Source organism: Anopheles marshallii, chromosome X (genome assembly GCF_943734725.1).
Source record: "Anopheles marshallii chromosome X, idAnoMarsDA_429_01, whole genome shotgun sequence".
Classification (NCBI taxonomy): Eukaryota; Metazoa; Arthropoda; class Insecta; order Diptera; family Culicidae; genus Anopheles; species Anopheles marshallii.
The window spans coordinates 9,915,428-9,940,915 of NC_071325.1; the positions used below are offsets into that span (position 1 = coordinate 9,915,428).

Genomic DNA, 25,488 nt, shown 5'->3' on the forward strand with positions numbered 1-25,488 from the left:
TTACATCTTTATTATTATCATTGTTTTCGTTTTCTATCAGCTCATAAATCTTGCACACGGTTGTAGTTTGATTCACTCACAGCACATTTAAAAGCATAATGGAAGGGTATATCCTCGAAGTGCTTGCTTTATTATACATTGTTGCTTTAGTTTGTCTTTTTAAGTTTCCTTTTTTTCCTTCTTTTCGCACATTAACTCGCCTGGTCATTAATCACTTGACAATCACATTGGGATTTTGCAACGACCACATACATTAGCTGTATCGCGTTCCTGCGGTATCAAAATGCGCGAAATAGAAGAGAGTGAATATAAAAACCCTGCATCTTAATGTTTTCCGCAACATTACACGAAGGGGGGTGGGATAGAGAGGAAAAGCCATTCAGACATTCAGTTTCCAGGTTGTTTTTTTTTTCAATTCCCTAAACATATGCAACGAGCAAAAGGCCCCGTTACCGTAATTAGCAAATACGTTAAGTTGTGTACAATATCCATGTAAATAATACAGCACGTTCATTATCCAGGCATTAGCGCACTGCGAAAGGTGCGTAGCTCAACATTTGATCGCAGGTCAACTCTTTTCACAGTTCAAATTACATCCGGATGCATGTATACATCTTTAAATGCTTGACCGCTTGAGTCGAAAGGAATGTATGATTTCGATACTGTTGGCATTCGAGTAGAACCTCAAAAATCATTTCATTAAATGTACACTGAACTAGTGAAATAGTCTAATTAATATTCAACAGAAAAAGAACCCCCCAATTACCTACTTCAAAATAACAATAATGCGTACTAAATACATATTTTTGTATGTCTTTTTAAAACCATTTCGTTCTGTTTGGACTAGTTTGTTAAGATACCGAACGCACCATAACCAGCACCAACCCCGTGTGTGGTATCTTCTATCTGTCTTACGATAGATGGCAATTATTGCTGCAATTTAACCGAACTCGTTACACTTAACGCTGCAACGGAAAGTACTGTCGAAATACTGTAAATATTTGTGCAAAATTAGTTCACGCCTCAATAAGCCTCTGTGTAATCGTTCATAGCCATAGTTCAATCACAATAGTCGAATACCAATAAGGGTGTTAGCAATATAAATCTTACAGCGTAAAATAACGCAACTAATAAAAGGGAATGTAAATAATCTTATGCTCCCGGAAATATACCGAATAATGCTAACTTAACATAAAATAGAACTAAAACAATTGCACCAACTGTGAAGAAAGAAAAACAAAACAACGAACCAATTCCCATTGATGATCCACTAATTACAGTTCCGCACAGCAGTTTAAAGATCAAATTCGATTGCGTGTCTTATGATATGCTCCTAATGGGTGTACCGGAAGCGGAACCGACCCCACCCATCGGTGTTGGGGGTGATGACGTTGGTGAAGACAACGGCGCTCCGGATGGTTGATGATAATATTCTCGCGGCTGTGCGCTAGCGCTGCTGCTGCTATCACCACTGCTGGCAGTAACGATCGGATTGATGCTAGTGTTGCTGTTTGCAGCAGGCTTAAGCTGTCGTATCTCTGGAAACAGTTCTAGCATAAGCGTTTCGAGCAGATCATAAAACAGCTGCTTGTTGTAGAGCGGATTCTGCAACACTTCAAACAGCTTGAGTGCACCCTGCCGTGCATTCTGTGCCCCGATCAGGCTGCAAAGCAACTCCGGTATGTTGTCCTGCAATAGTGACCGGGCGGCGTTCATGATCATCTCACGTTCGTCCTCGGTGCGTTCCGGTGCCAGTAATCGCACCCCCCCAACACCGTTGCCTGTCTGCAGTGATGCACCACCTGGCCACAGACTTCGCAGTACAGCACTGGCGTACGCGTGCAGCATTGGCTCATCGAACAGAGCAGTGATTGATTCGCGCAGCTGGCGGTTTATTGTCTGCCCGTACGTAATCTGCACGAACGAAATCAGACTCTTGCGCAACCAACGAAAGACACCGCCGAGATCGAATATCTCCCCGAGCAGAGCGTACAGTGGTTCGGCGATCGAGTCACGTGCCTCCACCGGCGCACCGTCAATCGATGGGGAGGCGGTAGATGATGCTCCGCTGGCCGGTACACCTTCCAGGTACAGCGATACCTGATCGGCATCCTCCGGCGTAAAAGCGTCATGGTCACCAACAAACGGACGTTCCGTTCCGCCGACATTCCACAGCTGCTCTAGCTTGTCACTGTTGCTGCGGAATATAGTCGCTAGCGAAAATTTGGAAGATGGTTTCTTCGACGGTGACGGATTGTTCGCTACTACGCCCTGCTTCAAGCGGTCGGAGCTGGGACTTAGAAATTCGTACACTACCTCACTTTGGTTCAGGTGGTCATCCTCTAAAATGAAGCTAAGGTAGCGTTGCACCTGTGCCTTCGCTTTTTCCAACAATGCGCGATCATTCTTGAGCAGGAACAGCTTGAACGCATTGTTCGAGGGTAGATCGAGCTGGCGCAGCTCCGCGCACATTGGGCGCAACTTCCGATGCAGGGTGTGGAACTGGGCCAGCGAACGTACCACTACCCACCCGGTCGAGATGGTGTCGGTAGCCTCTAGGGCGGTCATGACCACAGTATCATCGCGCGTCCCACTACCGTAGTCGTTCATCTCATCCACCTGCACCACGATCATAAACTGTGGCGGTTCGCGGTCATCTGAAAAGTCCACACTTTCCACTATAGCGCGCCAGCTGCCGAGATACTCACCCCAAACAGCCGTGCGCAGCAAGTGTGATTCGAGCTGACGTCGTTCGCCCCGTAACCATTCAATCTCCCGTTCCAACATCAGCAACAGCTTTGAGTCCGGTTTTAGCGATTGCTTTAACGCTTCCAGCGCTTGCTGCTTGTTCGCCAGCTTCTCGTCCAAACGATCCAGCTTGTTGCGCGCGTACTGCGAATGGTTGCTGAGGTCTGCTAGCGCTGGGTCGGTGGCACCATCGGCACCATTCACCACACTACCACCACTCTCCTGACTTTCCTGACTATCGTGGCTGGCGTGCTGCAGTGAACCACTCAATTCACCACCCACATCCATGCTGCCCGCCGGATTACCACCGCACGATGTAATGATCTCCTTAAACTCATCCTGCGTCAGCGAGCTTTTCAGCCGCACATACTCATCGCTCAGCAGGAACGGTTGATAATACTTTTGCTCCAACAGTGCCAAACACTCGCGCTGCACCTCGTAGAACACGTCCGGGCCGCCGACGTCACCGACCAGAAACGCTTCCATACGCTTGCGCGTCACTTTATCCAGCGGAATCTCCGAGCTAGGGGCCCGGATGTACGTGTAGAAAATCTCCGCCCCGAGCTGATGCCATGCGGAACGAGCGGCACGGCGCAGTTCCTCCACGGTTGTATAGTACCCAACCAGACTGGCAGCATTCATCGGCTCCAGAAACGCGGTTAAAGCACGTCGACCTGCCACCGTCGATAGGATGTCTGCAAGGGCCAGATCTACATCATTGCTCACGCATCCCTCCCAACCAAGCCGTGTCAGACATTTTTCGCACTGGCTCTTAGCAAACGACAGTTGCTGGATGTAACGCTTTAGCCGGAGCGTTGCCGCTGGTTCACCATCGCTGAGCCCCCCGTTTTCAGCCGTACCGGATGCGTTGGATGTGCTGGATGAATCAACTGGTGGCATTGCAAACCCACCGCGGGCCCGCTGCATCGCCTGCATGGTCGACGCCTGTCGAATGTCACTCACAATGCTTGCCCGTATCGAATGCAGCTCGTCGGTCGTTTGCGTCATGTCGATGATGCGTAAAAAATCCTCAAAGTTGGCGGCATATTCGTGGCTACGCTTTTGTATTGCAACCGCCACCAGCCGCGTCTCGATACACTCCACGATCTGTTGGTTGATAAAGTCCGGTGCCGTCAGGTAACGTATCGCTGGATGAAGCACACGATAGGCGATCACTTCGCTGAGCAAATCCTTGACGGGCGAAAGGGAGTACCCTCGCGGCAGAAGAAATATAATCAGTATTTCACTAATCTTTTTTAAAAAGTCAAGCTCTTTCTCTGCCGTAGCCAGGTAGGATGCGGTCAAAATCGATTCGTGTGTACCATTAGCAAACACTTCCGGTGTTGTTTCAACCTTCCCCGACCGGCGAATCTTTTGCAAATGCATCGTTACTTTCTGCACAAAATCACAGGCTATCAGCTTCGGTGCATCGATGCGGGCAGCTCGTTCATGCAGCTTCTCTATACCGAGCCAAATGTCCTCGCGAAGCAACTCCACGATGCGGCGTGGGTTCGCCACCACTGTCTCTAGTGCCGGTCCTACCAGATCCCGCATCGTGTTGTCGATGATCTGTTGTAGCAATCCGTCAACCGTGCGGCCAAAAATGATTGGCAACTGACCGGTACTGACCGGAGCAGTGCTGGTGCTTCCACTACCGGTCGAACCACGTCCACCAAATGCACGTGACGTTGGAGATGCTCCGGGAGAACCTTGTCCAAACAGCGATGATCTTGAAAGTGAAATGAAGATAAATAAATTTGCCGATTGATTTAATCGTAACAATCAAAGTATTTACATGCTAATTCCAAACTGAAGAACACGTACCTGGTGGCATTGTAAAGGACGTTTGTTTGATCGTCTTGACCTTGGCTGACGTAGGTGACTGATTCACGGTTCGTCAGTTTGTAATGCACATATATGGTACCAAACACCGCTACGAAAGGGATTTTAGAAGAAATTATTCAACCTTAACTGCATTGTGATGTGTGAGAGTTGTAGCCGATACTTACCGACAGTAATCAGTACCAGCGAGTAGATGACGAACAGAAGGAAGTACAAGAAAATGGGCGAATACACACACACGGCACATAAAATAGCTGCTATCACACCGATCCAGTATTGTACCTTCATGCCGGAAGTTACGTCCGTTTAACACTGGCTTTGCAATTGGTTTTTACCAAAAAATATGGTACGCTGGTTTCCTCACTGCGTCACCGCCCCCACACCGTGTGCAGCTCCTGTATTCAACCCTGCTTTCCGACAAACTTGTGTCGTCTGTTAATAACGAACTTTGCAATCACAGCACACATAAAACGCCTCATTGTCGGGTGAATTTATGGGGGTGCCCTTTGTCTCATCATTGTCCAACGATGCACATTGACCGAACAGCCCAGTATTCTGGCGTTGTTAATTTGACCGTATGCTTAATACACACGCATACACCCTTTGACTATCAAATGGCAGCGCCAACTGTACTTGTAACCATTCGCTTGGCAGTGGAACTTCTGGAAAAAAACGTTTTCAGTTTTTGGTAGTAGGTGGGCAATATCTTACGTCGAACGGATAAGGATTTATCCCTGGATGTGGTAAACTTTTGAGGATAGGGCGTAGATTGTTATTGATGGATAATCAGCCCGTGATGTCAGGCAGACTGGGATGCAAACAAATAGCAGCTGTCAAACACGAACAAGAAAGCTCACGGGTTGACGGTTTACCTTTTATTCATACCGAACACAAAACCCCAGCTAAATGCCGGTTACAACTCAACAACAGTAGGCTCTGCTTGTATTCAGACAGTGGGAACTGATTTCTCCATCTACGCGATTTATTTTCCATGTAATTTCAATTGCCAATTTAATATCATTAATTGCTAACCTGAAACACATTGAATAGAAATGGATTCAAATGTTTGATAACATTATGATCAAAATGTGTATCAACTTCTAACTACGTTTGTGAATGTTACTTCAGCATGTTCACATCTTCAGATTCCTCCTCCTCATGGTTATGACCAAGTGGCTTCAGCACCGGATGCATCTGCGATGTTTGCACCGATATATCTATTAAATTGCCTTCCACTACATCGAGATTGTTTAGTTTGGACAACGACTGGAATGTTGCTGTCTGCGTGGGAATGCTTTCACCATCGTAATCGCTTTCATCATCGTCGTTGTTCTCGTTACCGTCTGTCTCCTCAATGCGTTCCATTTCTGAATTCCGCAGCGTACCGTTGTTGGGCCGAGAGCATGACGCTGGGGTTGACTCATCGTTCACGCTCGTAGCGCTCAACAAGCTGATGCGACGTCTTTCCTGTCGTACTGTGACTGCGTGCATCAACAAGTAGAATGCGAAAGGAAGCACGCAAACAACAGATGCAATCGAGGCAAAGATTACCATCGAACGTCGCTTGTCTTTGCAACAATTGTACTGACCAGACCAAACCCGTCGCGTTTGATTCATCCGATCTTTGATGTCAAAGCACATTCCGGAACCGTGCTGCCGCTTTTCAATGCTAGCGTAAAACTGTTGCACATTCTGATAATCGGTGTCGCAACTTTCGCATGGTGTTTTCGTAGTGGCGAAACAATTATCGAGGTTTGTCGATAGATTCATAAACGTGGCGGTTTCATTTACCGCACTGGCACAGGCGTCACAGTTTGCTGCATCCCATAGCCCGGTCAGTTGCACGTAAATGTTTTCATAAACCGTCATATGGTTATTTTCCAAATATTTCTTACATTCGGGTGTGTTGGTCATGTTTCGATACAACATGATTGCGTTCCCATATTCGTGCTGAGCGGTTTGGTTGGTGCATAGATTGAACACTGGATACGTGTGAAATGGGAGCATTTTCATAAGTATTGCTGTGTGTTTAAGGAATGCATGAATATCGTCGCATGCTTTTTCTGCCACAATTGCCGAGCAGGCGCTAAAATGGAAGAAAATGACAAATGGAAGAGACAAAAAGCATGGAACAGTTTTAAGCACCGTTTTCTTACCAGGAAATCACCAAACAAATCACTATTGCTTTGAACTTCGCCATTGTTATGAGAGATAATGGTGCTTATGACTAACACGCACGCCTGGAAGGTTTGTTTATCTAAACTCTTCGTTGTTTCTTCTTGTCAGAACGTTCGCTTCATCGTTCAAGATGTATGCATGTGAGGTACACCTTGGGTATGGCAGAATGACAAAGGAACAATGTACAGCCCCCGCTCGAAATACGCAGTTATCGAGTTCTGGAGATATAAGCCACGCACGTTTTGAGAGCGTTTATTGTATTTCCCAGTGCATAACAGACTGCTTTAATTTTTAGGCAAACATTTTGAATGTGATAAACAACTTTGACAGTGGTAAACAACTGCATTCATCATACAGTGGTTGTCAAAATAAAGTCTAGCCAAAAATAATTTTACTCAATTTGAAAGAACATTTTTATCCGTTGTATTAGCGAAGGCATTGTTAAGTAACTTATCAACTTTTATTCTGTCACTCCAAATGAGGTGCTCTTTGAGGTCTTTGCTGCTACAATGCATTCAATTTTTCGTTAGCAATGAACAGAATTGTTCATTTGCGTTGGATCACAATCAGCAACGAAACTACTACTAGCTTAAGATTCTTGAACTATTTTCGACGAAGGTTGGAAGTGTATTTAAGATAGACGACAAAATAAAAGTAGCAAATAATTTCAGTTAACTTAGCTTTCTTTCATGATTGTAGCGTCCATATATCATCTGTTATAGGATATAAACAAAACCACAATATGGATTATGATTTTAATGGTCTTCTTATTAATAGGTTTGCTAATGGCCTTATGAAAAGACGTTACGCTACATCCGTGTAGGTTTAGATTCAATTAAATCCAGATAACAACCTGTCAGCTTTTTTGCTTCACTTCAAGCATTGCTATTTGTTAGCAATATACCGGAATCATTAACTTTTACATGATTGAAGTAGTAAAAATAATCCTGGAGAACAGGAGAAGGTATCCATCATACTTAGGTAATGAGAAAAATTTGACAGAGCTTTCAAGCTAAAGGACGAAAAATTCTGTAGGGCAGGTTTATGTTTTGTAGTAACGATTGATTAATCAAACACAACACTGTGGATTAAACGAATCACTTGTTTAACTGTAAAAATTGACTAACTCGATACAGAATGACTGCATTTCGAAAAACTGAGAACATAAAACAAATTAAAATATGAATTCTTGAATCCTCTCTATCTGTCTCTCACTGAGAGTTTGCCACATTATAGCTGCAAGATTATTTTTTTATTCAAACGAACGTGTCTTTTAAGAGTTTTATCATATTTGCAGCTTTGCACCGTACGTACTTAGTTTTTTTTGTATATTTTCTTCCTAAGCCATTCATTCAATTTTACTTAGCATTTTCACCTACACACAGAAACAAAAACTAACAAAAATAAACTTTTAGAATCATCTTACACATGGTACACTATTGACTGTTTTGGGTTAAGCATATGTTGCTGGTACTAGATGCGCCACGATTGCAGGAGGTGAAAGTATAAGACAAAGTTCAAATAACAAACAACGCAACCTATAAGTTGTAGCTACTTTACGATTCGTACTTCAGTGCTTATTGTGCCAAATGTAATTTTGGCAAATCATCGGGGCGGGCCAAAACATTTTCTTGAACTCTTCTTGTTTGTTGATGAACGAATATAGCGTTGAATAGGAAAGATTAGAAATTGTTCATTTTAGTCTCACCTTAAAGATGCTAGTCGCAACCGAGCAAGCGTACTTTTAACCCTTTCGCCTACATCATTATCGATTTCTGTCTCATCCTCTGGCTGGATCTATTTTTTCCGCCAAATTCATGCCTCCATCAGCTGTATGTGCAATTCAGGAAATGGGATTACTTCTTCTCATAGTCGTGGAAAGGTAGGTTCGAAATTCCCTCGTTCCAGCTAACATTTCCCCTTTTGTTAGTGGTCTGCTACTTGAACTGTTACGTCCAAACCTTAAAGCTCATCACGCAGCAAAGTGTATCGATTTTTCGAAGGTCCCAACTTTTTGAACGTCGATTCCGGCGGCGTCGTTGGCTTTTTGCCATCGTCGATCGCGTTCGTATCAGCCACCGTGTCCTTTTCTGGGCCGTAATGGAACTCACTAGAACAGGTATAAAATAACAATAATGATGCACCGTGTATTATGCATCGAGAGCAAGGACTCGCTTTAAACACTTACCGGTGTAGTTTGCCACTGTAGAGATCGTTCAGGAATTGCTTAAGTTTTCCCGGTACATAAATATCCTTAAAGTTCGGGAATAAGTACATGTGGCGGAAGGAGTCTATTGCAATCAATGGCAAATCGGCCTGTGTTTTACCGAGATGATGTAGCGGATGGGCAAAACGTTTACCGTCAGCGGTCAGGAAGTTTACATTTTCTATCATAAATCAAGTAGAACAATAGTTTCATTTAAGCGTAACATATACAAATAATAAACTAAACCGAAGATTATGATTCTTACGTTTCTCAGATATAAGATCCAACTGCACGATAGCTTTATAGTCCTTGATCGATTCAAGATCACCCGGTGCGTAGAACAGTATTAAGAACGGCAGACCTTCTTCGGTCAACTCTTCCGCATTTTCGAACGTGATTTCACGAACCAACGGTACACACTTCTCCTGTACCCAGATGTTAAGCTCGTCAAAACTGCGCAAATCGCCCATATACGTTTCGTCGTTCTCGTTCGACATGGCGACATCTGGCCGGAACACAATGATGGGGTGGCCTGAAAACATAACGGAACATTGTATATAATCACCGATTTTTAAATTTGCTGCGGTACAATGAATCAGTACTTGCTGAATATCCTTTACTTCCATCAATTGCACAAGAGGGAGAGGAAAGGCATAAGGCATTGTAATATTTGTTTCTAACAACAGATCTTGTAAATATGTGATTTATAAAAAGGGAAATATTGACTGTTTTATACCTGGAGGATGCAATGCCTGTACTACATCTCCGAACCCAACATGGAATTGACAATCTTCCTTCAGGTTCGTTGCGACCCGTCGAAACGTGTTGTACTCGGGCATGTCACGGCGATCGAAATATCCAACCACGATGCGCTTCTTCGAATCAAGCTGCTCCAAGTCCTTTATGTTCTGGAACTCCCGTATCGGATCTTCTAGCTGCTTGCGAATAAACTCTGTGAACGCCTCGACGGTGCGCGCTCCACGATATTCGCGCTTGGTCGGCTGTCCGTTGCGCAGCACCTTTAGCGTCGGATATTTGGTTATGTGGAAACGTGACGCCACGGAGGATTCACGATCGCAATCCACTTTACCCATTACAACCTTCCCCGATTCAGGGAATGCTGCCTGGACCTGCCAATGACATTTAAATGGAAAGAATTGGCTTATTTGCAACTGCTCTTACATAATGATAAATTCAAGATTTTTTTTATGCGAGCGAAATAAGAATCATTAAAACTATACGTCAACTATACTACTAGCTTATAACTCGAAGTTGATTGTAGCAATTTTGAACGGTTTATTGTTGACACAATACCTCTTACTGTGCTCATCGATGAATTTTGCATGGTTTCGGATGTTATGGTGAAGACTCTACGAAATGGGTAGAAGGGTGTGTTTGTTTACTTACCTTTTCAGCTGCCTCATCGAAGATGGGCTGTAGTATGTTACTGAATCGGCACCAATCAGCATAGAAGTTGATCAAAACTAATTCGTTAGACGCTGAAGCAGAAAATAAAAGAAAATTAATGTTAAACATTGAAAATTTGCTCAAATGCATTGTGCACAGGGTTCGCCCCAATAACATCTTTCAATTCTGCATGATCGTATTTCCAACAGTTGTGTAAACATGAAGAAAAAAATGTTATTAAGAAGACCGCGAAGAACATTACGACTTTAAAACCGATTCTTCGTAGTTGTGCTTTGTTACTTCCGTCCTGGCCGTATTTTTTATTTTTCGCAACAGCATTCATTTAAAACTCGTTCTGCGGGATAGCGACTGATAAAGAAGTATGAATTGTACACATCTTCAGTCGTCGTCATTGTCAATTTATGAAGAAATGATAGCGCAGATAACCGCTTTCTGATACATGAAAGTTACATCGTTTTCGACTGCAACAGAGACGCGATAATGGAACGTTCAAAGGAGTTGGGTTGTGATATACGTACCGAGGGTCATGTCGATATTTTCACTGTTTAGCTGAACTGCTCCGCTATTCGTGGGGTTGTAGAACATGTACACAACCTGCAACAAGCAATGAATATAATTATGATTCAGAAAGTAAATGAAGTGTGCCTCTCTGGCTAATGTTGTTGATATCAACAACATCGATGAAAGCAAACGAAGTAATTGTAAACAATTGTGATGTTAATATATTATCGGATGGGGCAACAGTACCACGTTCTATATTACAACTATGCTAATTTTGCTTATTAGTCATTTGATTACGCCCGATAGACAATTTTGTATTGAAATACCGAGTAATACATCGCACTGCATTCTTTAAAAACAACATTGAACTGATTTGGCTACATGGATAAATGATAATTTGACTTGTATGGATAAGCTGTAATGTAATATAATGTAACGATGAGCTGTTATAATTGCAGACGAATTACAATAAGAAATGCATACGGTTAGCATACTAAAATGCGGAATGGGCAAATGAACCTTTCCTTGCGAACAGTACGAAAATGTTTTCGCATTATTTTGACTTACCATTAAATATTGAAATAACACAAATTTTAAACTGGTAGCCATGTTGCTTTTGTTGTTGTTATTCTCCGATGTACCTAAAACTGGTATGGATGAGGTGTGTACCATCCACGAATCTGGCTAGCTAAAATCACACCCGGTTAACTACAGACTGGTTAAGGAGAAGGAAGGGGCGGGGGATGGTATGGATGGAAAAGCGATGACAATGCTGATGACAAATTTCCACCGCTTTCCCTCGATGAGAGAGATGAAACACGCCGGATCAAGTGTGGAAATATTGTACCGGCTTCAATGCTGGTCGATCCGATCGCTGGCGTGAAGCAGGACAATTCACCCGGCGCAGGCCGAATAAATTTTGAAATCACGCACAAACGATACCACTACGGCAAGCGCTAATCGAGGCTTCCCTTCTTGGATTGGTTTTCCTCGCACAAACCAATTTCTTAAGGGTACGACTACACCACCACTGAAAAACAGAAGCGTCTGGTAAAGTTTAACGCGATTCTGTTGGAAAAAGGGGGTAGCAAAAGCAGCAGAAAAACTGCTCCTAATTGCCTGGATGGCGGTTCCGAGTGAGGAAAATACACACACACATACACACTATTGCGTTGGTTTGCCCCAGAGACACGTACACCTTTCCCGGATCGAGCTGACAGCTGTCGTGAAAAGCTCTAGAACAAAATATTTGGCTGAGGCCAGGTGGGACAAAAAAACAGCTTATTTGACATTAGATCTCATGACATGAACGTTCGACGGAAAGTTATTAATTATTACAGAAAATTGCGAATAACAAATTCACAAATTGTTGCTTTCTTAGTAATGGGATTATATTTACTTTCCTGTTTGCCATTACCTTTTTTCTAATACAGTCAAAACAAAAATTGTTGTTCGGTTCTCCCCAACCAACCAGTTTTACGGGCGTGTTATTCTTTGCTGTCAAAACTGACAACCTCCGTTTGCCTTCTTCAAGTGAGGTGCAATTTGCTCTTCTTTTTCCAGTGCGTTGGAAAAGTCGGCTTATATTTTGTAATAAGAAAACGGAGCTCAGTGTTAACTTTCTGATTGTAGTACCCCGAAAATAGCGTCCGTTACGAATGGAGTTCTTTAATTTGTTAAATCGGGTAGAATACGCGTGTATCTGCGGTCTGCTAAACCCTCTTACTAAGCTTTACTTTTGTCGTCATTGCATGAAACTGCGCTGCGGTTTCTGTGTTTGTCATGAGGTACGAAAGCAAAAACGAAAAAGTTTCCAACATAAATGATGTCACCGACATACGTGGTCTGTATGCTAAGAAACGGGCTAACTTGTTTCCTATTTCAGGTTGATTCAAATTTTTGTTCCAACTGTCTAGAGAATATACCGTCGTCCGAGACGAAGATACGCAAAAATCGCTGCAACACATGCTTCAACTGTCCCAGTTGCCAGCATACACTATCGGTGCGTGCATCCATTGCGACCGTGCCTTTGGCTCCCGGTTCAGACTCAAAAGAAAGTTCACCGGCAGTGGAAGATCCTCTGAAGGCAAAGCAGGATGCAACACCTGCAGCTGGAAACGCTACACCAAGCGCCGGTCAGAAGCAAGTCACGAAGAAAATGTATTATTTGGCCTGCTTGACATGTCGTTGGAACTCCCATGATATCGGCATTCCGGATCAGACTGCCGCCACAGGTCAGTGGCCGGAACCGGAGTATCCAAACGCGACCCGCTTCGCGCTATTGCTGGAACATTACCAGTCGGTGGTGTTACATGATAAACAGGAGCGGCAAGAGCTGTGGCGTAGAAAGACACCGAAGAAAAGTCAATTTCCCAGCTTGACGGATCGTACGGGGTTGACTGTGTCGATGATGCGCCGCCAGATGGGATGGTCGGACGGGAAGGTGCAACTCAAAACGACGCCGACCTCGATCAAGGAGTCGGTTCCATGCGAGGAGGTGGATGAACTACCGGAAGAGTTATTTCACACCGAGGTGAATTTGAAGACAGTCACAACGCTAGCACAACGCTTGGCACAGCCCGCAAAGCAGTCGGCTTCGGTCAGTCAACTCTATCCGCAGCACAAGCTGCTCTCAATCAAACGCTCACTGCGCTGTCGACAGTGCGACCACAACGTGATCAAGTCTGAGTATAATCCATCTTCGATCAAATATCGCATTGCGCTATTCGCCGCCTATCACGTACCGGATGTGCGCCTAGTGAGCTGTGAACCGTTGCGAGTCGATGGTTTGGAAGCGGCACTGCTCTTACGCATCACGAACCCCACAATCAACGAAATGGTTATCACTATTATGGAGTTGCCTACGGTCGAAGAGGAGCAGTTGATGATTCAAGAACTCAAAGCACTAGCATTGGAAAGTAGCGCCACGCCTTCCGTAACTGCTGGTGTTTCGCACCAAACATCACTGTCCAGCTTAAGCCCAGGCTTTGTGCGTCAAGGTACCCTAATGGAAGAACCAAGATTGATTGGTCGTGCCGTTAACGGAAAGCTCAAACTACCTGACAGCAGCTTTGTTGTCAATCAGCGTGATGATTCGGCCGAATTCGATGAGGTCATGCAAGGACACCAGGATGAACCCAAGTAAGTTGATCTTTCGCGAATTCTTCGAATAATTTTGGATGTATTGTTGGATATGTTAGCGTTGAAAATATTTATTACTATTTAAAGCCATTTCGTTTCGTATTATTCAACTATTATGGGTACTACTTTTTGGCGCACCATCTCTACTCGAACGCTATCCCGACTCTCGCTTGTCCAACATAAGCCTCATTATACGATTTCGCACTGTACCCCCTTCGTCCTTTATCCTCTGCTGCCAAGAAACAAAATTGTTGAGCAAACACTTTTTGTTTACAATTTTTACAGGTTCATAGTTTGGCGCAAAGCAAATCACGTTATTATTCGACTTGGCGTGCAACCCAAAGCGGACGCAACGTCAGACGAGGACGTAGTGGTTGGGTTTTCTCTGCAATATACTTATTTTAATACCGTTGCAGAAAAGAGCGTTGCCTCATCATCGTCAACAACATCAACAACGCTATCTGGATCAAACAAAGAACAGAAATGGCATGCATTAAACACGCGCATATATGTAAATCTAGGAAAGGTACGCAGCGTAGGTGAACGGAATGAACAAAATTAGGATCTGATTGAATTGAATACATACGCGTGTAAGCATTTAGGGCTTTTAAAGTATGCATGTTTTACATTATACATAATTTTTCACATATAACCTGTAAACCCAAACCGTAATTGTGTAGAGGTACTGTCCTCGTTTGAACCCTTGCCGAAGAAAACAATCACATTGAGCTAACGTTAGGCAAGTGCACGAACCATAAGTTACGAGAATTAACATCGGACCAGTTTATTTCGCTTTAGCTCATCGTAACATAGTATGGAGCTCGCTTATTTGAACTGATTGCAATACAGCCGATACCCGAGATACGCGGATAATGCGTTCCAGGGAAAGCCGCGTTTCACGAGATTCCTTTAAAACATCGTTTATATGTCGTATTAAGGGATCGAATACTTATTTCCTCGTTACATTTTCTACCAAATTCATATAAAGAACAGCATGGCATGCATTAAAGACGCGCTTATATGTAAATCTAGGAAAGGTAAGTAGGTGAACGGAATGAACAAAATTAGGATCTGATTGAATTGTTAAACACATATACGTCTAAGCATTCAGGGCTTTTAAAGTGTACATGCATTACATTATATATAATTTTTCGTATATATCCTGTAAATCTAACCCGTAATTGAAACGTATTTTTGAGATTATTTGAAATTTGCAAAGTAAAATTTGAATTCTGTACAAAAATCCGCAAAATTTCAATTTTTTAAATCCGCGTAAGTCGAGAGCTGCGTATCTCGGGTATTGGGTGTACAAGGATCCACACCGTACATTTCGAAAAATCATCCTAAATGTATTAATTTGATAAGAACTTTATTTCAAAACTTATTAAATTATTAAACGTATTTAACAATATTTATGTTACACAAAATCAAGATTCCGTTCGCAAAGTTATGTTCCAAGGATAGCTTTGTCTTATGTTAATAAAAACTGTTAATGTGGTAGCAAAAATAGGATATAATGTGTTTTTTTTTCAGAGCCATTATAGAGCGCTCCTTCTTTCAAGAAAGTCATCTTATTCATTCAGTCACCAATCAGTTTCGTGAATATTCCACATTTACCTTTATATCGTTAATATGTTTTAGAGTGTAATTGGCTGTAAAGAGATGCAAACTCTTTCACCAACTGTGGAAATCCTTTGCTTTTTGGAGGATAATTACTTAATAAGTTTAACGAATACCTGTAGAGGCACGGAGAAGGAGACTTCAACGCAAGGAAAGCGATGAATAATATTATAATACATTATAACAAACAAACTTCCTTAACCGTTTTATTGAAATTTGATAGCTTTTTTTCTAGCTTAACTACAGTTTTTGTTTCGTCGTTTATGAACGGGACTCACTCTTCATCTGAGTAAAGCCTCGCTTCATTGTTTACCCTCACGAATATTTTGTACTACTTCAAGGCACTTCCGGCGCACTATTTTTCCCGAAGGCGTTAGAGGTATCTCTGTGGTAAAGTAAACTCCTCCCCGGAGCCGTTTATAATTGGTTACATGGTCATCCACATACTGCTGCACCTGTTCAGCCGAAAGCGCATCCCCGACCACGCCTGGGGAGCGAATAACAAGCGCTGCGGGTAGATCGGTTCCTTCGTCCGGTAGACCAACAACGCAACACTCAAGCACTCCCGGTAATTGTTTGATCAGTGTTTCCAGCTCTGTTGGAGATATCTGATAGTTTGCATACTTAATGATGTCCTTCTTACGGTCAATTACGTACAGATGACCATCCGTGTCGAAATGCCCAATGTCGCCGGTACGTATCCAACCATCCGTGCTCATGATGTCGTCTGTAGCAGCCTTGTTTCCATAGTACCCGGAAAAGGGTATCTGTACGCGGAGCAAAATTTCACCCGGCTCACCAGGCGGAAGACCCCGCTGGCCGGTCTCGTCGTCCAGGATCCGTGCCTCGGCACGTGCTTGCAGCGTACCGACACAATCGTCCCGGTAACTCTCACCGTCCGTCATTGAGATGAGGCAGGACTCGGACATACCGTAACCGATTTGGACAAGCGTATGTGATGGCAGGCAGTTTCGCAACGAAGCGTACAGCTGCTTCGAGACGCGTGCACCCCCACAGAGTAATAGCCGCAGTGCAGGCAAGCATTTCTTTGCGAGCTGTGGCTCGTGTACCAGAAGGTTTGCTTGATAGGGCGGGAAGAAGGCGATCGTCACACGATGTTGCTCCATCGTGTCAAGGGCTTGCTGTGGGGTGAACGGTTCCCGGGTAATGACGCGCGTTGCCTGTGCCACCGTACCGATTATTAGCGAGGCAAAACCGGACAGCCAGTACAGTGAGCTGTAGGCGAGTAGGCAATCCGACGGAGCCATGCGCCATACGGTCGGTAGATTTGCGATGCAGAACGAGTGAGAGTAGCTAACACCTTTAGGCAATCCGGTCGTCCCAGAGGAGCAGAGAACTGCTGCCAGGTGTGAAGAAGGATCGTCTATCATGGTGGGTCTATACAAGTTGAAAGAGAAGTGTGTATGAGCATTAGGGTGTAACAGATAAAAGACCCCGTACAAGTGCAGTTTGAATGGCTAACAAAACTAAAGTGTCATAGAATGCTGCAATTGGGAGATTTACGGCCTAGACCATCTGCTTATTACCGTTGATTCTCAATACTCACTCAAATGAATCTTCGGTAGCAGTTGGCTCTAACAGATCCATCACGTGACGATAGCCGTTGATCGGTTCTTCGAACAGTATATACTGGGGATCAATCATGGCCCGTTTAGCAGCATCACGAACCACGCTCAAGATGTTACTCTCAACAAACACGAGCACCGGGCGCATGACGCTGAACATATGCGCGAAATCGCTAACGTTGAACGTTACATCCAGCGTATTGACGGGGATGCCTAATGCGAAACAAGCGAACATCACCGGCGCTACGTGTTCGCCATTGCGGGATGCCAGGGCTGCCATCGGCGTGTGCTTGCCGTACCCGAGCTGGGACAGGTGTTCCGCGATGCGGACCGTTCGGAGATACATCTCCCGACAGGTTACTGGACGACCTTGATCGATGTCAGCGCTGATTTGTGTAACCTGCTCTGGGTCACATCGCTGCAGCGTTTTGAGTATAAGCTGCCCAACACTCTGATTCACATTGAACAGTGGCGGTGTAGATAAACCGCTCCATATATGTGTTAATGGGTTGTAGTAGCAGTTGTGACCTCGCTTCAGCTGTTTGTCCGCCATTACACTTCCGATGATTGGCGAATTTGTCTCCACAGCGTTTGATTTGTGCTCCGATTGTAGCGTGTGAACAGGGCAACACTCTTTAACGAACTGACAATTGTGTCGTGCGCTTGGTCGTTAAAGTAACCTAGACCCTGTTTAGTGCTACTGCCGGAGTACACGCAAACGATGCCACGCAACTGGCAGATAATTGTGCTAGTGAATGGCAAACAAACAACTTCAAGATGAACGAACCAGGAAAGCCAGAAACGAAAGGAAAGAACTGAAGAAGACAGATGGAGGAAAAGGTCGAGAAGGATTGATGGTAAAGAGAGAAAAAGAGATGATAGCATTGTAATGATACAGCAGTTTCACGAGAGAATAAAGATTATTCTCCAAGTCCACAGTCCACTGTGTGGATGCATGGATATGATGAGTATGTATGCTCGGCATAAGCTAATCCTTGATAAACCTGTTCCAATTTAATGCTATCTCCTGCTCCGTATAATCTTCTTTAGATCTTATACCTGTTAAGCGTCTTTTTTATAAGATGTTTGCTATTGTGTGTCTATGTCCAAACAAGGTAATTGCTGAAACATGTTAAATCTTGATGACCGTAGGCTGATCGCATGCTTGTCACGATGCAGTGATTAACGAGAACAGAATTATACCTATTTAACGTAAGAAAAGGGGGGGGGGGGGGGTCACACATCAGAGACATTTATGGATGTATTTCGTACGATGATATACAGCTATTAGCCCATTCTAATGCCTCATGGGTGCTCTTTTTTGACAGATTTTTTAATGGCTAACCTTAACTATCTTTATTTTGCACCTCGCGAATTTCCTGAGAGCTACAACGCGCCTCGACAAGTACGGTAATTGCTGAGCAATTGTGCATATTTTCACTAAAGAACCGTGAGCCGTACATCGCTATCATCACGCCACAGCACTACGACCTTTGAGCCGGTCATTAAGCCCACGGTAGGCACGGGCAAGCAGCCCATCCGAGAACAAGCCCACTTCTGGCACATGGTTGAGTAATTTACAGTCGGACCTTATCGTACGTTATTCTTGCACTGTTTGTCCAGCTCGGTACGTCATGTTTATGACATGTATCTCGTTTCGAAAATGTAAATACCATTATCACAATGCTTAAGATTTAAAACACAACAGATTATTGCTCCGCACATACAGTATCGGTATGAGCAATGGGCATGGTGTAAATAAATATATCGATTGATATCTGATTGTGATAAAATGCTTGGGTTAAACGACATCCAGAATGAAGAATAACGAGCTCAAATCGGTTAGACTTTATTAAAAATACTTTAAATTTTCTTAAGTTAACAAAGTCATTTATTCCATACATCATAGTGTATCTATGATTTCTGAAAAACATCTTCGTATCGACTTCGTTATTGCAGTTTTACCACTCCTCTCTCAGAACTCATCTCGAAAAAATATTTTCCGGAGTTACTTCCGGAGTTTGCCAGGGTAGCGTTCTTAGACAATTTCTCTGTGATACATGTGAGTCGCATCCTTCTAGAATTAGATCATCTTCTACATGCAGATGACCTGACAATATCTCTTACTTTCTTTTCCCACACTGAGTGTTCTATTCTTCAAAATGATTTTCTTTCCTGTTGGAGTGTTTGACCTTCAGGTTGTTTTTTAACTCCACGTGAAGAATTGTATTAACAGGGTCTAGAAGATGCTTGGTCTGATTCGTATACGCCTACTGCGATCTATCTCTCAAGCTCACTCTTCTTTCCTTGCCTTCTAGACATTCTGCTATTGCGAACCATAGCTCTTTCTCCTATTGGTAAGCTTTTTCTCAACTATATTTTCCTTTAATTTTTTGCACTGTTCTACTCCTACTGTTATACTGTTGTATTCTTTCCTACACAACGGACTTCTTCGGATCGGTATGTTTGGATAAAGTGTAGAAATACATAACACTATAACACCAAACATAGATATAATGTTATATAATGTTTTTATAATGTTTTTCCCTCTTAAATAATTTTCTTTCCAAGTTAGTAAAACTCTCCCTTACCAAACAGACAAGAACACACACTAAACATGAAACGTGGAAGCGTGATTAAAACATGTATTTCTTCGTACATATAATGATTGAATGGAACAAACGCGTTGTTCTTACTAATTGTTTCTGAACAACAACAGTGTTGCTTACTAGAATTAATTACGAGAGCATAATATGATAAACACGAAAAAACAATTATATATCATCTTTTATAAGGATAAATACCCCAAAACATTCCTCCCTTCGCAATAATCCCTTTGTATGTTTGTTTGTTTTTTTAACTCGTTCATGTTTCATTTGTTAAATCTTGTTCGCCAGACTGCTACGCAGGACACAGTTATTTAAACAAACAAAATTATACCTTTGTATAACCGCATGCTTTGCCTGCTTGGTTGCAAATTGCAATTCGTTGTTAAGTGTTTTTTTTTTGTTTTGTTTTCTTCGATTCGTTATATTCGTACGATCGGTAGGCAGAATAGAACATGGAAGCATGGGAAGATAATTATCGAACCTTTTCTTTTGTTAAATAACAGCTAATTGTGCGTTGATAGTCGGAGCGGTATATAGCAAAGTTGGCAGATTTTGGCAAGCTTAAAAGAATAACAATAAAAAATATAAAAGTTCCAAAACAAATATCCCTCCCAGAGAGGACGTGCTTCTCCCTAAACATAAGAAACTTCTACCGTGGATTCAGATGGAATCTTCACTCTTTAAGGATAAGGTGTCTGATTCGGTTTAACTTCGTCGAAAAGAAGCAAAGGAATCGTTCCATGTTGGGCCGCAACACAAAAATTAGCTACGAAATGATGGGAAACGCTCGCAATTTCCCTTCCAAGCGAAAAGTGATTGATCCATTAGAGTTGCTTGTTTGCACTACAGGACAATCTGTGTTAGGTGTGTAATGTGTTGGGCAGAAGGAATATCGCGCACGTATGTTTCTAACTTCCCCGGAAGGATGGCTACGCGGCGGCGGCAAAAGCAAAAGTTTTTTTTTTATCCCCCCGGAACATTTAACACTGTAACAACTAATAACACACTTTTGGCCTTTTGCCGCACCGCCGCAATAATGATTACTAGCCGTACTTGCTCTTCCTATTGCAACATGTTTTGCTTAGATTTCATTTTTGAAGCGTCGATAAATGGACTGCACGTAGGTGAAGACACATTTCCAGTCAGGCTTTCGCATTGCAACCATATCATCCACATCCAGTAGGGGCGCGATCCCGGCTTTTTCACTAAAAATAGACGTTATAACGGACGTTAGTGGGTCGGTCGGCCATTATCTGCGGCGTCAAGGGTACTTACTCAGCCACTCGGAAGGCGAGAGTGAAGTTATGGCGACGCTGTTGTGGTGTTAGTTTGCTAAAATCAAAAGCGTCCGGCAAGAAATGGTGAATCAGCGCACAGAATGCCATTCCATCTGACCAGCTGGTGGAGAAGTTTTCTATCTTAACGTTCTGGCGGCACAGGACGGTGGCGGCAAGTGGGAAGACGAAGAAAAACGTAATAAGGTTTAAACGAGGTTACCAAACACAAATACGTCAGCGATAGCGTCTTCTTTTAAGTTCATTGGACAGATAAAAAGATAAATGGAGTAGATGGCAAGGGTGCAGCAAAATATACAAATTCTAGCTAAATGCTTGCAATTATTTGGCGTTTGTTGTCAATGCGTAATCAAACATAAACCAGCACATTCCAGAAAGCCACTCTACAGTCCACCAATAACTAATCAAACATTCAGGGAAATATGTTAGTTGTTAGTATTCATGCATTTCACACAACCAAACGTCATCCGAAAGAAATTTATCCTTTAATACTCGGTATATCTCGGATGTATATACAACGCATGTCTTTTTTTTATAACTTATTACATTTTGCGATTATTGAAAAGAGTTCCCTAACTCCTAAGCCTTCACCTTTTGTAGATATCCGCTAATGACAATCAGAGATATTATATGGGGAATCTGCGGCAAGAGCTGATGAAGTTGAAAACCAAGACAAAGTGACCTCATCGTTCGCTTGGAAGATCAGAGTGGTCGTCTAAACGAGGAAAACATACTCTTGAACAAGATGGACTTTGTTATACGACACTGGTAGTCGAGCCCATCCACATCTGAGCAGTAGGCACCTGCAGGGTCTTGTTGGAAAAAGAGATCTACTTAACTCTGAATAACAAAGACAGGCTCAGAAGTCATGGATGCTTTACGGCCTCCTCCAAGAAGTTAAACATTCCCACATTTCTGTAAAGTATTACCCATAAAATTCTAGTGAACTTTATAGCATTCAACTATCTTTATATTTTTTTCATTGCCATTTGCAATCACTTCATTTTTGAAGATGAATACGATACTCGAAAAACTGCGATAAATTGCACAACCTGTCAATCGTTGGTGAAGTTAGATTTTTCTGGTATTTTATTTTACTTTAGCAGGTTCTTAAAGTTCTTCTACTTGAATAGTAAACATGTAGTAAAAGTAAATATGCAACGAACCTTAAATAAACAAGCAATACCTAGGGTACAGAGTTTAACGAGGAGCTGAATTTCTGTACATTTCTTTCCATTGTGTACCTTATTGGGACAATACTTACAAGCATCTTAGTTGTATCGCAATGCATATCTGAATATTTTCAAGACATTATCTCTTCTCATGCCATGTCGTGACTGTACGTTTACCTTATCTGTGACGAATGTTTAGGAATACAAGATATACAAACGCAACTATACAGGTAGCCCTAACATCTGGTCGGAAGCTAATTTTGACTGGTGAAAAACGTGCAGTAAATAACAGTGCTTAATAGTTAACATAGCAAAACCATGAAGATGCAGGCACTGGCGAACAACGCAAAGACTCTGCCGTTGGTTTTGGTGTGCGTCAGGGCATGCTGTACACTCGGCGTGAACATTGAAACAAGCAGAAGCATACAGGTTAAGGGAAGCTGTTTGCAAAAGCACGCGCAGGGAATGGGTCAGTAGTGGTGGAAGATGTCGAGTACTAATTTTGATCTACGCACAACCACAAAGAAATTCGTTCGAGAAATTGTTCGTGCGCACCGGCCAGCAATGCCTGCAAGGTGCTGTTGGCAAAGAGTAAGAGAAGACAGATGTGAGCGGAAAGATGGAGCAAGCAGACACTAAGAATAAAAAAAAAAACACCCACACACACACACGCATCATAATTGTTGTTTACAACATGGTCCAGTGAGTATGACGTGCGGATTCTTCAAATTAACAGCCAGACCCAACATAAACAAAACAAAACCCAAACCTATCCATGTTACAAGATGAAACTGATCGCCATGCCTGACAGTGTGGGGTAGGAAGGAGGGGAAGGGACTTCAATTCAAAGATTGCACAAGACAGGCACAAGTAACAAAATGACGTTCAAAAGCGTGGGAGCTAGGCAGCAAAAAGTGATAAAGGAAAACAAAACCATCGAGCATATCGTTCCCCGGAATACGCCCCGGCAGCGTAAGGGAACAACAGTTTTTGAGGAAGTATTGATCGGAAGCTGCAGGTGGCGGGGAGAAGGGCGTTGGGGTTTTTGGGGACGCTGGTTTTGGGATAGAGCAAACAAAATGGCTGTACCTCATATTCCTTCGTCTTCATCTGGCACCACTGCAACAATTGATCCTTAACAGTTGCGGCGCGACGATTCAATGCGGGATCGGTAAACTTAAACATGGGACCCATCGCGGCGGACGGTGTCGTCGGTGTTGGTGTCTTAGGGGAGCTAGTGTGTTGGTACGTGCGGTATCGGCACGACCATCAATGCGACACGGCGTACCCAAAAAGAGATGCACGGAGGAGCATACGTTTTGCCGCGAAAAGCGAATGGGAAAACAACAGAACGGTAAAAGTGTGGGGCGGTGGGTGGGGGGGTAAACAGAACAAAGCAGGAAACGGGATACAGCAGTATGGTAATCGAAGTTGCACGGTTTAAAAATCAAAGCAGTAGCACGTGTGGCAATTGACGTGGATGTTCAGTTTGGGGAGGGCATCGCAGGAAATAATTGAATAGGAAAAGGTCATGAAGTTTGCGAATGACATGAAAGCAGGAGAGAGAGAAAGAGAGATAAAAAGAGAGAAAGAGAGAATGTATTGGTGTGTGGAAGAAAAAAATATTTAGTATCAGTTTTAAGTTCGAGCTCGTTCATTTCAAGATGATAATATCGTGGTAGAAGAGGGTTCGGTTGGAGAGCCCAAAGAAATATCAGTGAACCAAACAATGTCGGGGAAAGCAATACAAAAACCCTAATGATTATGGCATTACTTGTTGTGAAAAGTTGATCATGACACTCAATGCTCTGATCTTGGGTTGGATCTCTTTGGAGGGATGGTGACGGAACGATAGTGAAATAAATGCGTTCGCCTCAGTCAAGGGGAAGACTCACGGTGTAGGACATAATTTGGTTGGAGGTTCCGTTGGATGCTTGCCGTCCGTGTGATCGATGAGGCATGGTGAAACTGAATGATGATGTTAGCTGTGGCGTTTAGGAACAAAACTTCTTGAGCACTTAGATACGACCCGGATTAGTTACGAAGCTTCCTGGAGTACTACGCATAACCGTGATGTCCAACGTCTAAGAATTAATTCTACTTTCAGGGCAAACCAACTTACAGTGCACTAGCATACTTTTGCAAGAATTTCAACGATACTTCTTCATACGATTGGTTTAACTTCATCTACTCTATCCCGCCCTTATGGTGACATCTTAGACTCAACCCAATGAGATGTCCAAACATGCCCAACTAGTCAAGTTAGCCCCCGAAACGGACGCATGAAGTTGTCAGTAAATGCACGGTCAACGGGAAATGATTATGGCCGGGATGTCTACTACCAAGGGGATGCACAATGAAACCTTTCATAGAATGAAACTGTTAGAAGATATTAATCTATGTGAATGGGTATGAGAGGGGGGAGGGATATCCGAACAATGTTTCTAAAAATGGTTCGACAAGGGAATTTGAAAGTTACTTATTTTACGAATATGGTTCGCAATAGTTGGAATGCCTTTTTCGTGTCCAATCAATGTGGTTTGCGGTGTAATGCGGTATGACGTGAAGAAACAACTTAGACATTGTCTTGCATCGTTCATAATGCGACTTCTATTCGTAAAAGGGGGGGGGGGGGGGGGGGGGGTAATCTTTTGTTAGCGGAGGTAAATTGCTAGACCATCTACTCACTTAGGAGGTGATTGCGATGAGAGGGAATTTTGCTTATCGAGCTGTCGGAACTTGGCGAAAGGTGACAGTGGCTTCGGAGCGCTGGAGGCAACGGTCTTGGTCGTAACTGAAAGAGATAGTAAGCGGAGACGTTAGAGCGGTCGGTGCGCAGTTGCTACTTGTTGAAACCGCCGGATATCTTACCCGTTGTCCTTGTTGTAACAGCCGAGCCATCCTGTGATTCCATTTTCGTGTTAGCGATAGTACGGGTGGTTGTTTGTTGGACTGCTAGGACGCCGAAAGAGAACGGATCGGAATGAAAAGAGAACGCAGAGAAGAGAGAAAGAGTAACGTTTTGTTAGCGATAAGGGTAGTACACGGGTCAGGGGACTTGGGCAGCGAGCCTATTAGTCAGCTTTGCTAGTACGATACTAGGATGTAGGGTAGTCAAAGTAGTAAACTAAACGAATGCAAGCCACATCTAATTACATCTTG

The 25,488-nt window shown here is 43.2% G+C and overlaps 5 protein-coding genes across 5 annotated transcripts; 1 reads left to right on the plus strand and 4 right to left on the minus strand.

The window, feature by feature from the left end:
- Positions 1–1,320: 1,320 nt before the first annotated feature.
- LOC128709802 (sorting nexin-25) lies at positions 1,321–4,878 on the minus strand. Its single transcript, XM_053804824.1, has 3 exons — positions 4,758–4,878; positions 4,573–4,681; positions 1,321–4,477 (listed from the first exon to the last, which is right to left on the minus strand). The coding sequence occupies exons 1-3, from the start codon at positions 4,876–4,878 to the stop codon at positions 1,321–1,323; spliced, it is 3,387 nt and encodes a 1,128-aa protein (XP_053660799.1).
- Positions 4,879–5,709: 831 nt separating this feature from the next.
- LOC128719121 (uncharacterized) lies at positions 5,710–6,790 on the minus strand. Its single transcript, XM_053812746.1, has 2 exons — positions 6,747–6,790; positions 5,710–6,676 (listed from the first exon to the last, which is right to left on the minus strand). The coding sequence occupies exons 1-2, from the start codon at positions 6,788–6,790 to the stop codon at positions 5,710–5,712; spliced, it is 1,011 nt and encodes a 336-aa protein (XP_053668721.1).
- Positions 6,791–8,730: 1,940 nt separating this feature from the next.
- On the minus strand, positions 8,731–11,512 carry LOC128719007 (endoplasmic reticulum resident protein 44). Its single transcript, XM_053812664.1, has 7 exons — positions 11,471–11,512; positions 10,921–10,996; positions 10,382–10,473; positions 9,711–10,104; positions 9,240–9,506; positions 8,957–9,155; positions 8,731–8,878 (listed from the first exon to the last, which is right to left on the minus strand). Exons 1-7 carry the CDS (start codon positions 11,510–11,512, stop codon positions 8,731–8,733), a joined length of 1,218 nt encoding a protein of 405 aa, XP_053668639.1.
- A 1,049-nt stretch (positions 11,513–12,561) lies between these two features.
- LOC128709420 (dynactin subunit 4) lies at positions 12,562–14,606 on the plus strand. Its single transcript, XM_053804418.1, has 3 exons — positions 12,562–12,690; positions 12,789–14,044; positions 14,330–14,606. The coding sequence occupies exons 1-3, from the start codon at positions 12,562–12,564 to the stop codon at positions 14,604–14,606; spliced, it is 1,662 nt and encodes a 553-aa protein (XP_053660393.1).
- A 1,360-nt stretch (positions 14,607–15,966) lies between these two features.
- On the minus strand, positions 15,967–17,803 carry LOC128708414 (uncharacterized). Its single transcript, XM_053803396.1, has 2 exons — positions 17,232–17,803; positions 15,967–17,062 (listed from the first exon to the last, which is right to left on the minus strand). The coding sequence occupies exons 1-2, from the start codon at positions 17,801–17,803 to the stop codon at positions 15,967–15,969; spliced, it is 1,668 nt and encodes a 555-aa protein (XP_053659371.1).
- Between the last annotated feature and the right edge of the window lie 7,685 nt (positions 17,804–25,488).